The following is a 17,723-nucleotide window of genomic DNA, read 5'->3' as shown; positions in this document are numbered from 1 at the left end:
TTGACAGACCTTAATAAACAATCTGACAGAATCAAAGGCTAAAATCAAATGATCCGTTTTATTAGATTAAAAAACATAATTGTCAATGTTTTTGATATTGACATGACTTTAATTACTTTAATCTGTTTCTGCTTTACCTAAAGATGTCTTTATGTGTAAATGTATTTGTTATTGTAGGTACAGAGTAGTTAGGCTCATGATTTTTTTTTTTTTTTTTGCAACTTTTGAGGTTAGATACAGTTAAGGCCTAATGTTAATGTTGTTGTTTGGTTAAGTTTGTAATTTTTGATTCATATCTAGCTGTAAGGTCAACATTCCTTAATTCCTTAGGTCAAAGGATTAATTTATTACAGGTATATTAAACCCATATAAAATGTAAACAATAAGTACATTATTAGAAATTGTTTTTTTAAACATTAGATCATTGTACATTGCAATCTTTCACAAAACATCTCATCTCATTTTTGTCTGCTTATTCTGGGCCGAGTCACGGAGACAGCAGTCTTAGGAGAGAACTCCAGACTTCCTTATCCCCAGACACTTGCTCCAGCTCCTCCAGGGTAATCCCATAGCATTCCCAGGCCAGCCAAGAGACATAGTCCTCAAGGCCTCCTCCCAGTGGGACATGCCTGGAACACCTCCCTAGGTAGGTGTCCAGGAGGCATCCGAAACAGATGCCTGAGCCACCTCAGCTGACTTCTCTCGATGTGGAGGAGCAACGGCTCTACTCCAAGCTCCTCCCGGGTCACAGATCACCTCACCCTATCTATAAGGGTGTGCTCTGCCACCCTGCGAGGAAACTCATTTCAGCCACTTGTATCAGAGATCTTGTCCTTTCAGTCATGACCCAAAGCTCATGACCATAGGTGAAAGTAGGAACATAGATTAACCGGTAAATCGAAAGCTTTGCCTTTCTGCTCAGCTCCTTCTTTACCAGATTGACCACATTACTGCTGCCGCTCCCCCAATCTGCCAGTCAATCTCACATTCCATCCTTCTCTCACTCATAAACAAAACCCCGAGATACTTGAGCTAAGGAGTAAGGACTGTCCTCCGACCTGGAGATGGCAATCCACCTTTTTCTGGTGGAGGTGGAAACAAGTTTGACGTATTGCTGGCAATGCGAACCAAACTTCTATTCTCTTCATACAGGGACAAGACAGCCCTTAACAGAGCACCTCTGACCCCATACTTCCAGAGCACCGTCCACAGAATGCCATGAAAGACAAGGTCGAATGCCTTCTCCAAGTACACAAACCACATGTGGACTGGTTGTGCATATTAGAACATTGTATATTGTAATCTTTTACAAAACAGAAACATATTTTTTGAAAAAGTAAATTATAAGAAATGTATGTTTTGTAAAAGATTACAATGTACAATGTTGTAATATGCACAACCAGTCCACATGTGTTAAATAAATAAAAATGCTGCCTCAGAAACATATTTTTTTATTTTCTGAAAAAGTAAATGATAAAAAATGTATATAGAAAACATTTTTATTTATTTATGTATATGTATTTATCAGCTGTACACATTATAAATAAATATCATAAATTATTCCATGTGACATTTTATAACCGTAATCAATATTGCCTTGTCATGTGATCTTATATAGTCATAAAACAGTTCTTAAAATATTGCACAATAAGGAAAATGTTTTTTCCCCTAATGAATATTAATGAGAAAAGTTAATGCAAAATTCCTTAAATAGGTTTTCTGATAATTTCATTATTTTAAATTGTTTTCTTTTTCCATTAAGGGTATGTTTACACGACACAGTTTTAAAATAAAACTAATAAATTTGCCAAATGCACAAATTTAATTGGTTTTAGTCCTAATTTTGGTGAAAATTTACAGTTTTCATTTGGCCATTTTTTTCACCCTGATAATGTTGACTTGTGTTTCACAACAACGTCTAAATAAATTGAAAACCACAAATGAAAAATGTGATCAAAGTGGTGTATTTAGTTAAGTATTGTCTGTGTTGCATGAAATGTTTCTTCAAATTTAAATGTATCCAGTCAAAAAAAGTTGAATTGTGTGAGTGTATTTTCCGTAGATGACAGAATCTGTTCACCTCCGTTCATGGTTCTCAAGACAGAATGTGGCTTTGAAACTCTGGAGCAGCTCCACAAACATGGAATCACATTTCCTTTTAGTAAGTTCAAGTCATTAGCTGCAATCTTGATCACAGTTTAACACACATACAGAACAGGTTCCCTCAGCTGCCCATTTGACTTTACAGAATATATTTGATCGTTTGCATTGAAGCGACACATTTTCATGTTATGCTTTGTTTGATTGCAGTCTGTAAACCCCAGGTAGCTCATGGCACCAATTCCCATGAGGTAAGTACTTTACTATCCTATAACCTGCTCTATTATTCATATCTCTTGCATAATAAGCAACAGATAAGTACTGCAGATCACAGTGGTGCTCACATCTGTTACATAAGTTTTTCCTGTGACATTTTTTAATAATTTCTGATGTTGTGTAGTGTCTTATTAAAATGGTGCATATTGGGCTTTTTTAGTGTCTTTTACAAGTTGATTTTTACAACATTAGCTATGTTTTCATCCACCTATTTTATGCACATTTTGGATATGAGCTTAATGGATGGATTGGTTGTTGGAAACACCAAGATGCGCATACGTTTTAAAAATGTGCATAAAAACATATGCGCATATCTGAGTAGGATAAACTTTTTAATCCATAAGAAAAGATGCGCATAAACTTTGATGAAAACCTTTTTACCGAATAAATTCCAGTTTGCACGTTAAAAAAAGTCATGTGACTTTGTTGTAAGAGGTTATGTGATAATAAATATGTGTGTGAATGGAGCACATTGTAAAACATCTGAAAGGTTGTTTTGGTCATTCTGAAACGCCTTACCGTTTAAGTACTAGTGTTATCATATTATTAATGACTGCTAGAATCAAGAGCTTCTGAGTCTCAAGTCTTTAAATGCCACTGCGCGTTCATTGCCTGTCAGGATTGCCTTCTGAGGCGCAAGTCATTTATTAAATGAAGAAAAGATTCAAGCAGCTTTTCCCACCACAGCAAGTTCTCTTTTTACTGTCGATATTTGGTGCCAGTTAATTAGGAAGTGATGATTTTGTTCTCTTAGACTCATTGGATGGAAACGCTGCTTTATTCGCATGTCTTTTATGCGATAATCCAGTATTGCGCATAAAGTTAGTTTGCATTTTATGGATGGAAACATACTGCATGAGCTACTGACTCATTTCAGCTGCTTAGAAAGTGTGATTCTAACAAGCCAAAGAGCAGTACAATTAATAATTAATTGTTTTTTCATCACACAGTATATATATATATATATATATATATATATATATATATATATATATATATATATATATATAATTTTTTTTTCTGTAGTGCAGAAGTACATAGATAACAGTTCATACTTTAGATATAACTACTAATGCTGTGAAAAGAAGAGTCATTTGCCTTGTAAAAGTAACTTAATGCTTCAAAAATATTTTAGGAATTACATTGTTACACCAGTAGGTAGCGACAGTGATTCTTGAAACATGTTTTGGTCATGATTCATTCAGTCATAAAAAAGGGATTTTTTAGTTCCTAATCACACTGAATGCACTTTTTGCATTGAGTGGTGCCATTTCTGAATGGTTTTCCAATGGCTACGAGCATTTTGTATGCTGCTAATGCACCCTGTGTGCCTCACATTTTAATCACCTGCTGCGCCTTGCATTTTTGCCGTTGCATTTTTTGCCGTTGCATCTATGTGCGTCTGCAGTTGAAAAAAAGTCAACTCTGAGCAGAAAAGGCACGATACGTCAGTCACATTTTTTCTTATTCTCCAATCAAATGAAAGCAGAGGCGGGTTTTCGTTGAGGTGACAGCAGTGTTTGTGTTGTCAAGACGACTGCAGAGTCTTTTAAAGATTAAGGAGAAACTAGTGGTAGCAGTTTTGAGTTATCCAGAGCTATATGACTTCATTCATTCATTTTCCTTCAGCGGAGTGAACCACCATTTTATCCAGCATAAGTTTTACACTGTGAATGCCCTTCCAGCTGCAACCTAGTACTGGGAACTATCAATATGTTTTCATTCACAGACATACACTACGGCCAGCGGTTTCTAGCAACATAAATAGCACCACGCACTTCTTTTTTTCTTGTCAACTTCTTTTTTCTTTTTCAATTTTTGCATTGAAAGGCACCTTTTTTACCATGATTTGCAAACAGCAGCGAGCATTTTGCACGCTGCTTATACGCCTTGCGTGCCTTGCGTTTTGCACTCACAGTTAAAAAAAAAAGTCAACTCACGTCTGTATCATTTTCCAATCAAATGAAAGCAGAGGCGGGGTTTTTGTTGAGATGCTTTGTGTTGTCAAGACAGCAATGGAGACTTTTGAAGACTGAGGAGAGACTTGTGGTTGCAGTTTTGAGTTATCTGGAGCTGTATGACTTCACAAATATTGAGTATCCCAATATTATTAAATATTAAATTTATAACAATATCAACAGCAACACTCTCACACAATACCAAGCTGATTTAGTCATTGCCTAGTGACATAAAAAAGCACCACGCTTTTTCTTTTTTTCTTTTTAATAAAAAAAGACAGTAGGGTTCACCTCGCGTTTTTGGATCGGCCCCTTATCCAGGAATGATATGTGTGAAGTCTTGTGTCAATTAATCATTCATTCAAAAACTTAGATTTTTCCAAAATTAAAACAAGCAACTAATAAAACAAACAAATAAACAACAACAACAACAACAACAAAAAAACGGAAAATGCCAAGTAGTATGACCAGATGCTCAATACACAATATCATAAAAGCTAACCCATGAAGCATCATTAGGGAATTTATTAATGGCAGTGAAGCAACATAACTAATATAGCTCTGTCAACTGATAACGACAACATGGCAATTGTAGTACATTCAGATTACATTCAGTCTACTCACTTTCATACTGTATAGAACATTCAAAATAAATATCTACTGAGCAACATATGGACCTTCACATGCGTTTATGATTGACTACCTGAATCACTTATTTAATAAAAAAAAGCACAAAATATTCAAACAATTGAAAGACTTTTTTTATCAGAATTGAGGGAGAATCTTGATCTGGATTTTGTTTGTAGATTGTTGTTTTTTTTTTTACCCCAAAAACATCAAGATTCTCAGTTCATCAGAATGTTGCAGCCCTCCATCAGTTGTGTTTTGCGAGTTCAGGCTGCTGTACTCGTGGATGATTAACAGCCTCTGTTGCGATGGTGACCATATCTTTGATTTCTGTGACTAATGTACAGGCAAAGTCTCGATCGCGCACATTCCTTCAGAAAGCTGCATGAAGACTCTTATAACCCTGTTTTACAGTGTTGACAATGAGGGGCGTACCAGATTAATGTGTCACCATCCACTGCAGAACGAGCGTGTTTGTGCAAACAGGTTGATGGTCATGTGTTTTATGACTGTGAGCACAGAGGTTTACTTAGTTAAAGGAACATGCATGGATTGAGGGGGTTTGGTGTGGCAGTGTTAGTGTTGTGAAAGCGTATGCTGTAGCTTTACATTTCCTGTATATTTGAAGATACCATGTATATAAAATGTTGTGGAATGTGGTTTCTGTTTAATAGATGGCCATCATCTTCAGCGAGGAAGATCTGAAAGACATCAAGCCTCCATGTGTCCTCCAGAGCTTCATTAACCATAATGCAGTTCTCTATAAGGTGTTTGTGGTTGGCGAGGCCTACAGTGTGGTGCAAAGGCCCTCCATTAGGAATTTCCCATCTGGACCTACAGGTCAGTTTGCGCAACACCAAAATGACAGACGATTCAAAGTGTTTGATGAATGTCATTTGCACAGAAGTGTAAAAAAAAAGTCTCAAAATAAAACTCTTTATAAACGCTTAATAAAAAATGCTGTAAGTTTTTGTCTCTTCTAAAGCATAAAAATACCATATGTTTGCAGATATTTAAGAAACATGCCAAGTGAGCATTCTTGTTTATCTGAAAAACCATACTAAAGTCAGATATTCTGCTTTGAAAATGTTTGCTACATGCCGGAACATTTGTCTTTGTTTTGGTCCTTTTACACGGCCAATGCCAGTTTAGCCAATCATATTTCAGCACCCCAGGTTGCCTTGACGGAAAACCATATATTTAATTTATGTATTCATCCATTCATTCATTTATTCATTCATTCATTCATTCATAAAGGCTCTTAAAGCAAGCGCCCGTGACAAAAAAGCGACCTCTAGTGGACAGTAGCAGACACCAAAATGAGACGCAGATTCAGTGTTCCACATGAGGTAGTTATTAATTAGCAAATAACATAAATATTACAAACTTAAAAATTAGTGAGCAGGTTACATTGTAACAGTGTGTCCTAACAACAGGCTACATGATGAGAATTGCAGTGATGAACGAAATTCATTGAAACACGACAGAAATTTAAACAGCCATTCAAAGCACTGAAGCTGCTGCTTTCAGTATATGGCAAAAAATGTCATATAAAATGGCATTCAAACTCACATTGTTAGCATTTAACACAGAATAAAGCACATAAGGTGTACCTGGAGTAATTATTGTCAGTTTTCTGTTGTTCAGCTGCTAGAAATAGAAGCCGTTTCTAATATATTAATTCCAGGTGTTGGTTAGAACAAAAACTCCTTTTAATATGGAGCATACTCCTTCTATTGTGTGCTGTTGCTTTTATATAGAACGCGATTTTTATTTCGGCCTTCAGGCTTGATAGTCAGACTCACTCCTGTTGGTCATCAATCTGGCAACCTGTGCTTGATTTGTTCTGATCCAGGAATGCGATACCAAGTTCAACCACTGGGTGTCAAACGTACACACTGCACATTTAAGACCAAAGTCTAAAGCCGAACTCCTAGCATTTCAAAAGCTTTTGATAACATGCGCAAACACTTGAAAGATTCATCTTTGTCTAGTGTCTGCTTTTAAAATGGATACAGGCAACAAATTTGAATTTGTACTTGTAAAAAAAACTTAGTTTTTTGTTTAAAGAAAAGTAAAAAAATGTATATTTATTTCATCACTATTTCTTTTCTGACTGTTAAACAGCAGCTCAAGTAAGCGCAAATATAATTTTAAGCACATGTAAGATCATGTGGAATTTTCTCAAGTATATGTATGCGTGTGTGTGTGTATTTATATATACATAATAAATGTACACAGTACACACTTATATTATGTCAACACAAACTTTTATTTTGGATGCGGTTAACCATGATTAATCTTTTCCCAGCACTTATATTTATTCAAGAGTGTATGGGTGTTTCCCAGTGATGGGATGCAGCTGGAAGGGCATTTACTGCATAAAACATATGCTGGATAAGTTGGAGGTTCATATCACTGTGACAACCCCAGATTAATAAAGGGACTAAGCCGAAAAGAAAATGAATGAATGAATAATATATATTCAGTCAGTGTGAATTTTATGTTATTGTTTGTTTAATTCACAGTAATAAACATGGTTTTCAGTTTCTATGCTTGTAGTAGTTGTAGTTAACAATAATTTTTATATTTCGTTACTGCGAAATTGTAAGCACAGTATTTTTTGAAAGAAAGTAATCATTTTATTTTTAATCATTCAATTGATAAGAAAAGACATGAATGACTTTACAGATATTTAAAATACATACTGTTATAGTTTATATTTACAGAAGTAATCTGAGATAGTCTCATGAGTTTTGCAAAAATATCACACAGCCTCCCCATTTACAGCATTCCAACAACACTGAAGATTTCTTCATCACCAAATCAGCATATCAGAACGATATCTTAAGGATCATTTGACAGACTGTTTCATAATATCCCTTTTTTCCCAAGCAATTTACCTTTGCTGTACATATGGGACTTTTAACTTTTGAATAGTAGCATTTGTAGTTTTTTCTGGCTCTTCATATTGATTATTTTATTGTATTTGTTGTATTTATCAAGGTTTTCACTTACAAATAGAGACACATCTGCTTTCTGTGTGAGAGCCAGGCATCAACACCAATAAAAGCACTTTGCATGGTTCCAGACATCATTTAGACATCAGATCACTTTAGTTATAGTCTATCAAAGAACATCCCATCCTAACAAACTTACATTCTCTGGAAGTTTTTATAAGGTTTAAGCTTTTGTTTAAAATCAGAAACAAAGTAAGATTGACGTTAATGGCACTTGTGTGAAGGCGAGGCCTCTCAGTCTGTCCAGACCAGTCTTTCAGCATATGCTGCTGATGTTTAGACACTCTTACAGAGAACTGCTTTATTTAGTCTTTAACGTGGTATTCATTAAATAAGCAACTCAAAGGGTTTCTCCTCAGATATCAGAGTGGTTTGGTGAATTATGCCCCCCAATGGCCAAGCAAATTCACTGTTGGCTAGAATTGGTCAATTATTTTGTTTTAAGTTTATAATGAGGCAATACATTGTGGATTTTTCTCTAAAAAAAAAAAAAAAACTTTATGAAAATTATATGTTTACTGGATGTATTGGTCACAAGTATGAGGTCAGAAAGATTTTTGATGTTTATAAAACTCTCAATGGATGAAAAATATATCAAAATACTGTCACATGTTAACATATTAAATCATCATTTTAATCTACAAATTTTCTATTTGTGTTTATTCAAAATAGTTTAAAAGAACAGCATTTATTTAAAAGGACATGTCTTTAATTCTTATAATGAAATCTAATATATGCAAATTGCAGAAATGACATACAAGTTCATATTTGGATGTCACATATATAGAATATATGTCATGTATGCAACATATATTTTAAAAGAAATATAAAAAATGGCCATTTACATAGATTTTTTGGAACCATTAGAATTTTAAATATGTACATATAGTATAGTATAGTATAGTATAGTACAGTACAGTACAGGCGTGACCAACCCTGTTCCTGGAGATCCACCTTTCTGCAGATTTCAGTTGCTACCCATATCAAACACACCTGCCTGTATTCCGGTTCTAATTAATTGGTTCAGGTGTGTTTGATCTGGGTTGAAGCTGAACTTTGCAGGAAGGTCGATCTCTGGGAACAGGGATGAGCACCACTGGTATAGTATATGCCGGCAGCTTGCTCTCTGCAACTGTCATATGGTCACCCACTGAAGCTACCCGGTCAGTACCTGAATGGGAGACCACATGGGAATCGCCTCATCCAGGTGGATGCTGCACACTGGTGGTGGATGAAGAGATTCCCCTCAAAAATGTGTCCTGAAAAATTCAATATAAACTTATGGAATTATTAATAATAATTATTATTATTAGTAGTAGTAGTAGATGTAGTTAATTACATATACGTTCATAGTATATAGCTACTGTATATATGAACACATAAAAATTACAGTTAATATATTTGAACATATACATACATACATATAATTTCAAAGGTTGAAGAAAATAAACCAATATAAACATAAGTTTAGCATTTATTACATATATTTTATATATGTGAAATCCACATATGAAATTTTACGGCATGTAATTTTTGCCATTAATCAGATTTCCATATGATTTTTGATTAGTTTAATGCCACTTTGCTAAATAATATTATTACTTCTTACAAAATTGACCAAAAGCTTTATAAAAGCCTTTTTTCTGTATTTTTAAAAAAATATTCTAGACAGGAGAGCAATATCCTTCAACAGTCATCATGTGTCCAAACCAGAGTCCTCTTCTCATCTGACCTGTGTAAGTCCACATGCATCATACAGTATTTTCAGCTCATTTAATGCTTTATCCACTGAATTCAAAAATTTTAATTTTTAAAATTAGAAAAAAACTGTTGTGTAAATATGTAATTGAATCTTAGTATTTAACTAAACTTTAAACTTTATAAAGGAGCACTTACAAAAAAAAGTGCATTTAAAAATGTTCACTACATTAAAAAATGTCCTGTTTCCTCTAGAGGGACAACATGGTGGGCCAGTCCTGGAAGCCAAGCAATGAGGTCATTCAGAAAATTTCCAGAAAGTTACGCCAGGCCCTTGGCATCTCTCTGTTTGGGATTGACATCATCATCAACAACCAGACTGGGCAGCACGCCGTCATCGACATCAACGCTTTTCCGGGTACGTGCAGTTCCTCACAATGCTTTAATTGGGTAATTTACCTTATCTCTATGCACTGAACTCTATTCACTTTCAAAACCAGCAATAATCCAGACCAACCACATGGTGTCAGTATGGAGTAATAAACACATAATTTGTTGTGGTTTTAAATGCAATACACAATTATCTAAACATTAAATGGACAATAGTTTCATTCAAATGTGCATTAAATTTGTCTCTTCTGTTTACATGAATATGGAAGGCAGTTGTTTTAAATGACAAATGTTTTAAACAAAATGCATGCAGTTTGATTGTGTCAGTATTTATGGTTTGACCTTAAGGTGGCAATTTTATGGAAGGCTATATAATGTCTGATGTTTGCATATGTACATACCTGTATGAACAAACATGGAGTCTTTTGTCTTTATTTATACTGCAGTATACCAGTGTGGCGCGAATGCAAATATATTGTCAAATACTTGTTGATGTGATGACACTGTCATTCACAATCAGATTTCAAATATTTTGTTTTTAAGTCTTTTGACTCTGATTGCCTTCCATATATTTTATATGCACAGTGCAACGCAATTTTTATTTGCTACTTTTAGCTTGGCGAAAGGGTCATTTTGAGGTGTTGCGCCACGCTTTTTAAATAGCAAATGCATTTGCGCTCATATGTGCGTCCATAGGCGTTCTCGTCTAAAAAAGCAGGTGTGTTTTGGCGAGTTGCTCTTTTGAGAAACTGTTATAGTCTGTTCTTTAGAACAGCCTCGCTTACACACTGCTCACACACAAGATGTGGAGCAATACACAAATATCTTTACATATGAAAAAGAATTAAAATATTAAGGATATATATAGGATATAATAAGTATATATATAGGATTCAAACATAAAAAATTAAAATATTACGAAACATTATTTTTTTTAGCCTGCATGAATTTAAAAACCACTGCCTTGAATCCTTCATCTCAGGAGGCTTTTTCAGTTCATTCAATTTGCTTTTGTATAATGTTATTATTATTAACAGTATTATTTATAATATCCATATTTATATTTGTTTTATTAAAAACAAGCATAGATTTGTCCACCTGTCAGGTTTAAGACCATATGGGGCATAGCAGGTGTATTTGGAAATAACTCAGTATTTTGACCACACTTTGTTATTATTAATCATTTATTCGTTTGCTGGAAATTAGAACCGAATTTAGAAATAGTTTTTAAACAAATCTTTGCGCTTAACAAATAAAATATTTTTTTTTTATAGGCTAATTGATGTCTGTGCGTAAAGCTTTCCATCTACGAGAGCGAAAGCGAAAGTGAACGTACGTCATGTAAATAGCAAATGCGCTTTTGGCGCGACGCAACTGGCTCTTAAAGGGAATGGGAGATGAGACTCTGATTGGTTTATTCTTAAAACACACCTATAACTCATTAAGAAAATAATCTCAACCCTTTTAGACCATGCGCCACGGCACAAAGCGGATTATATTAGCAAAGCATCCTTATATAAGCAAAAATACATTTTGACACGCCCTAAAAGCGCTTGCGCCCTGCATTTTGCGCCCAGTGTTTTGCACTCTGCGCATGATCCGTTAAAATAGAGCCCCATATGTGCTGATATAAGGATGGGAAAATCCGCTTTGTGCCATGGCACATGGTCTAAAAGGGTTGAGATTATTTTCTTAATGAGTTATAGGTGTGTTTTGAGAATAAACCAATCAGAGTCTCATCTCCCATTCCCTTTAAGAGCCAGTTGCGTCGCGCCATAAGCGCATTTGCTATTTACATGACGTACATTACATTTAATCCTTTATATTTATATCCTATATATATACCCTTATTGTTATTATATACCCCTTGTAAGTGATGGCTGCATCACTGTCTCCTCTCCACCAATCAGCTGGTGTGTGGTGTGCGGTCTGGCGCAAAAATGGCTGCCGTCGCGTCATCCAGGTGGATGCTGCACACTGGTGGTGGATGAGGAGATCCCCCCCACTATGTAAAGCGCTTTGAGTGCCCAGAAAAGCGCTATATAAATGTAAGGAATTATTATTATTATTATTATTATTATTATTATTATTATCCTATATATATCCTTAATATTTTAATTTTTTTTTTTAATTTAAAGATATTTGCGTATTGCTCCACATCTTGTTTATTGAGCAGTGTGAAAGCGAGGCGCACTCTGCGCCGGACTTTAGACCGAGTTTGTTCTGGTCTAAAGAAAAGACTATTACAGTTTCTCAAAATAGCAACGCGACAAAACACGCCTGCTCTTTTAGACCAGAACGCCTATGGGCGCACATATGAGCGCAAATGCATTTGCTATTTAAACAGCGTGGCGCAAAACGTCAAAACGACTCTTGCGCCAAGCTAAAAGTAGCAAATAAAAATTGCGTCACGCCTTGCGCCACATTGCGCCGGGTGTATGATAGGGCCCATGGATTCTGACACACCTTGCGTTTGTGCCCTGCGCTTTCAGTTTTGCGCATGGACCGTCAAAGTAGAGCCCTATGTTTGCAAACAATTTGTTGAATTTAAACAAACAAATTAAATTTAGTCGTGTTCAACTAAATTTGTTTGTTTAAATTCAGCCGAAATAAATTGTTTACTACTTCTTAACTTAAAAAATCTTGTAAATCCAAGGAATCATCTTGTAATTTTTTTTTCAGTGTGAATTATGGCAAAAGTACATGAGAAAGTACTTTTGTCAGTATGTCAAGGCTTAGCTGTGTTTGCCAGCGTACAGTAGTAAGTCTAAAAGCCACCTGGCCTTCTTTCCGCCTGTTGCCATAGCGATCTTGTGTATCTAGCAGGGAACGGCACTTTGAAATCTCTCAGTGGCTCAGCTGACGAGTCCCATGAGGCCGCAGGAGCAACACAACAGATGATTAATAATCTGCCTCTCGCCAGTCTCACTTCTCTTATCTGAAATCCAGGTTACGAAGGAGTCCCGGAGTTTTTCGACGACCTTTTGAGCCACATCAGCAGCGTCCTGCAAGGTCAGGTTTGTAATGGAGTGGCGTGTGGGCACCTGAGAGTCAACGGGACGGCGCAGAGCCAGACCGTACACTGCGGCATGCTGGGAAATGACAGCAGCTGGTTGATGGACAGCGAGGGGATCAAGAAGGGTCCGCATCAGGGACTGAGTTGTTGCGGCGGCTGCATGACTCCGAACTTTCACCAGCACACCAGATCCAGTTTAACAGCAGAGACGTCCTCGCAGTGACTATAAAGAGTTTCATTAGTGCATAGGTGTACAGACAATTCATTATTGGCAAAATGTTGGAACAATTAATAAATGTTTTATTGATTTTTGTCAATTATTTAATTTAATGTTTGAAAGGGACGAGCTGATCTTGGAAAAAATGAATGTGATTTACTTTACTGTTATGAATGTTGCACTGAGTTTGATTTGCAGAACAAGGAGAAAATGAAGATATTGCTAATATATTAATGAGATGCTTGAAAAGGAAAATGAGTATCATGATTTGGATGTAAGACGTTGCACTATTTAAATAAGACTAAGACTTCTCTTCTGGTGTGTATGATGAATTGTGGCTTACTAAGAGAAAGTCTTTTATTGCTGTCATAAGCAATCTGCTTGTGATGAATCTGTTCCAATAATAGCAACTTTGTTTTTTTAAAAAAAGTTAAGTAGCGTTAGATTAAATAAAAGGAAAGAAAGATGAAGAATCATTTCACATTTGAAGGGGTCCAGAAAATTATGTAAAATCCTTGTATACTGGAAGATGATATGAGATCATTTAGGGGTTATGCTTTTATTGCCTAAAATGACTGTCACTCAAAAGTGAAAATGTTTAACATGTTATTTCAAACCTGTACGACTAGATATTTCATTCACAGAATATTTCTGTACTGTTTACACAATACTGTTTTTGTTCAATAAATTAAAATCAAGGTTCAAAAGAGCACTTTGTTTCTGAACAATACCTCTAATTCAGCAGGTTGGTGCCAATAGAAGTGCAGAAATAATGGTGTTGCCTTGGTTACTGCAGTAAACAAAGCAGCATGATGTCAAATCTAGCAGGATTTATTGATTTCATACACTACACAGCATCCTGATAGTCACAGATTTAATTCAGGCAAACTTTAGCATACAACCATACAATGCATAATCAAAAATGAAATAAAATGTAATACCTTGCAAAATAGCTTTTAAGACTCTTTAATACTTTTTAAGGGCCTTAAATTTCTCTACATTGGTTTATCAACTTTTAATACTTTGTAAGACCCCGTGGACCCCCTGAATGAGAAGTAATTGGCATGTAGTTGCAATGCAGCTTTTAGTCAATAAAATGTGCAAAAGACACCATCAAAATAAAGTCTTACCGGTCCCACTTTATATTAAGTGTCCTTAACTACCATGTACTGACATCAGAAAATAAATACAATGTACTTACTGTGTTTATAATGTATTTGTGGTGCTTTTGAGTTGGGATAGAGGTTGGGTTATGGACAGGTTTGGTGGCATGGGTAGGTTTAAGGGTGGGTTAAGGTGTAAGGGATGGTCAACAGTGTATTTACAAATGTAATTTCAAAAGTTAATTACAGATGTAATTACATACATGTATTTAATTAAGCATAAGTACACAGTAAATACATGTATTTACACAATAAGTACATTGTAACAAACTATTAATTCCTGTGTAAGTACATATTAGTTTAGGCCACTATATAAAGTGGGACCCTTACCATTTTTCCAAATATCTCATGTTTTAGAGTTTATGTGACACCAGTTTTAAATAAAAACATTCCACTTTTTACACATTTTGGCCGTTCATTTACACAACAACAACTAGGGTCATTCTAAAATATAACTATATACATTTTTGGAGATCGTGAATTATGTAGCCTGAAATATGTATGCTTCATCTTTAAAACAAATGATATCAGGCCGTATTACGCTGTTCCTTTTTCACGCTAGCAGCTGACCACTTACCTCCATATGGACGGCTTTCCCGCTGTTACCAGTTTGTCCTGTGGCTTGCAGAGTATGTTGATGGATTTGACATGCAGTGAAGAGCTGACTGTAAAGACTGGGTTCGAGTCTGATGAAGAATGGTTCCAGAAAGCAAGTTAGACAAAAGCAAAAGCCAAGTAAATAAGCAAGTAAATAACATTTTTGTTTTCCTTTTCTGGATCGCTTTTGAAAACACTGTCGGGTTGGGTTTAGGGAAGTGGATGGGCGCTGGTCAATCGGTGCTTTTGGTTTGGGTTTCGGGAAGGGGGTGAATGGGGGATCAATAAGCCAGTGAGTCAGTTGACAGCAGTTTGAGGTGGATTTACGTGAGAACAGCAGGGCACGAATGGTACTCGCAAGAGAAATTTGAAATCTGAAAAAGCGTGCACAGCGGCCTCTAGTGGACTGGCGAAAATAAAGCAGCAAAAAAAGGTATCTCCTGGGATGTATTTGGCGCTCTCCAGAAATGTATATAGGGCTACGTTTTCAGAATGAGCCTGTGTTGCACAACAACAACTTACTGAAGGCAAACTTAAACATCTGACATGAAAAAATGGATAGTACTAAATTCAAAGATCTTGATCAGTTCAAACATGCAGTCTAAACCATTTTCATTTTATCATTTTTACCTCATAAAACCAATAACCAAGATAATTTGCCAATCAACCAGAAAGGGGAGAAAAACCTTAAATACAGAAAATATATTTTTAAAACATTTTTTTTTTATCTAAATAGGTGTCAGTGTCCAGCATTATTGGTTTGCTATTTTATTTCATATGTTAAAGCACCAGCCTAAAGTTTCTTTGTGATTTGCACACACTGACCTTAATTTCAGCAAATTCTTACACGCTAGCATCATCAACTACTGCCCTGGCACGCACAATAAAGCATTTCTACTGTAGATTTGTTTTCATAGATTTGTGTAAATAGTTGTTGTTTGTACGCAAATGCAAGAAAATAACCATTTTGCTTAGATTATTATCAAGTAAACGTCCCTCACTAAAGAAAATCATACAGGTTTTCAGTCAAACAGGACACAATATGATTGACAAACAGTGCTGGGAAAAGTTGTTTTAAACCATTACAATATTGAGTTACTCCCCAAAAATTAATTAGTTGTGTTTTTTAGTTACTATTATATATATTTATTATTATTATTATATATAAAAATATATATATATATATATATATATATATATATATATATATATATATATATATATATATATATATATTTTTTTTTTTTTTTTTTTTTTTTTTTTTTTTTGGTAAGTAATGCATTACGTTATACTTTTGCGTTACTTTTTATTTTATTTCATTGAGGTTTGATCTCTTTCAAAGCTTATTTTTTTTCTTTCTTTTTTTAAAAGAGAAGTTCTGAAATTAACAGCACAATGTATAACCTACACCAACGTTTCGCTTTAAAAAAAACACAACAAATTTAGGTTAATGTTATCTGAGAACTTCCTCACCCCAGAGCTCTACATGCCATATATGCAGATTATTGAAAGTTTAAAGCAATGTGTTAGCTACCTAACTGTCTTAAGTAAAATCACTGACTTGAGACAATCCTCTTTTCCTTTTCCTCGATGCCTTCAAAATAATGAACACATTCTCTCATTGATTGTGTGAGTCATTGTGACTACTTTCATTTTAATTCAGCAATTTATTTTTTTAAATCTATTAATCATTTTCAAAAAAGTAACTCAAATATTATTACTTTTTTTAAAGTAATGCTTTACTTTACTCGTTACTTAGAAAAATAATACTATTACGTAACTTGTGTTACTTATAATGTGTTACCCCACAACCCTGCAAACAAATCGTCACCTTAGAAGGTTCTATCTGGGTTCTGAATGATTTTGAGATATTGAGCTTCAAAGTTTTTGCATTCCATAGCAAACAGTATGTGTAACATTTTTAAAAAAAAGTCTTAAAATGTAAAAAACTTATAAAAAAACATCCATAATATAAATAAGTTGCCATTTTATAAGAATATATCAATAACTCAATTTTGATAAAAATGACAGATAAAATCTTCTAATTCTAAGGTGACAAAATATGTTAAATTTGCTCATTTAATCATTTCCATTGATGTTTCGTGCCCCATCCCAGCAGGCACACAACATCATAAGATGTTAAAATTAGGTTAGATTTAGGTCATAACGTCAAGTGATCAAAATTCAATGTCTAGCCAGCGTATAAGGACAACATTATTTTGACATCTAATAACGACATGAAATTACTTGATATTTGGTTGATTTTAGGTTGTGTTAGAAAGTGACCAAAATCCATCGTCAGATACAGTAGATGTCATAGTGCAAACAATGTCAAGGTATAACATGATTAGACGTTGATATTTGGTTGGGTTCTGAAGTCAACCCGATTTTCATATCCAAACAAAATCCAACGTCCCCATGACGTTGGGGTACAACGTCAATATGAAGTCATGTTTACGTCCTGTGCCTACAGAGATGAGGTTGTGTTATATTTCTACAAGATGTACACTTTGTAAATAATCTAAATCTTCATTTTCTCTTTGAGAAAAGAGCCGTCTAAAAAAAAAAAAAAACAGCTAATAAAACATTGCGAATTCGTGAGAGTGGTCTGGATGCAGACCTGGTTCAGTGCAATCTGAGCTGCACCCAATGCTTTTTAAT

At 35.0% G+C, this 17,723-nt stretch overlaps 1 protein-coding gene across 3 annotated transcripts in view; it reads left to right on the top strand.

The window, feature by feature from the left end:
• The window catches only part of itpk1a (inositol-tetrakisphosphate 1-kinase a), a 37,066-nt gene extending 23,055 nt beyond the window's left edge, over positions 1-14,011 (top strand). For 2 of the 3 annotated variants that reach the window (XM_087296546.1, XM_087296545.1), the window contains 6 exons: positions 2,063-2,161; positions 2,311-2,351; positions 5,636-5,801; positions 9,650-9,717; positions 9,935-10,097; positions 13,019-14,011. In XM_087296546.1, coding sequence (XP_087152672.1) covers positions 2,063-2,161; positions 2,311-2,351; positions 5,636-5,801; positions 9,650-9,717; positions 9,935-10,097; positions 13,019-13,308 — 827 coding nt within the window. In that variant the 3' untranslated portion in view covers positions 13,309-14,011. 3 annotated transcript variants of the gene reach the window in all.
• Positions 14,012-17,723: the final 3,712 nt, after the last annotated feature.

The sequence above is a fragment of the Danio rerio genome, chromosome 20 (assembly GCF_052040795.2).
Source record: "Danio rerio strain M-AB ecotype USA chromosome 20, GRCz13ab, whole genome shotgun sequence".
Taxonomy (NCBI): Eukaryota; Metazoa; Chordata; class Actinopteri; order Cypriniformes; family Danionidae; genus Danio; species Danio rerio.
This window is presented reverse-complemented; position numbering and strand designations above follow the sequence as displayed.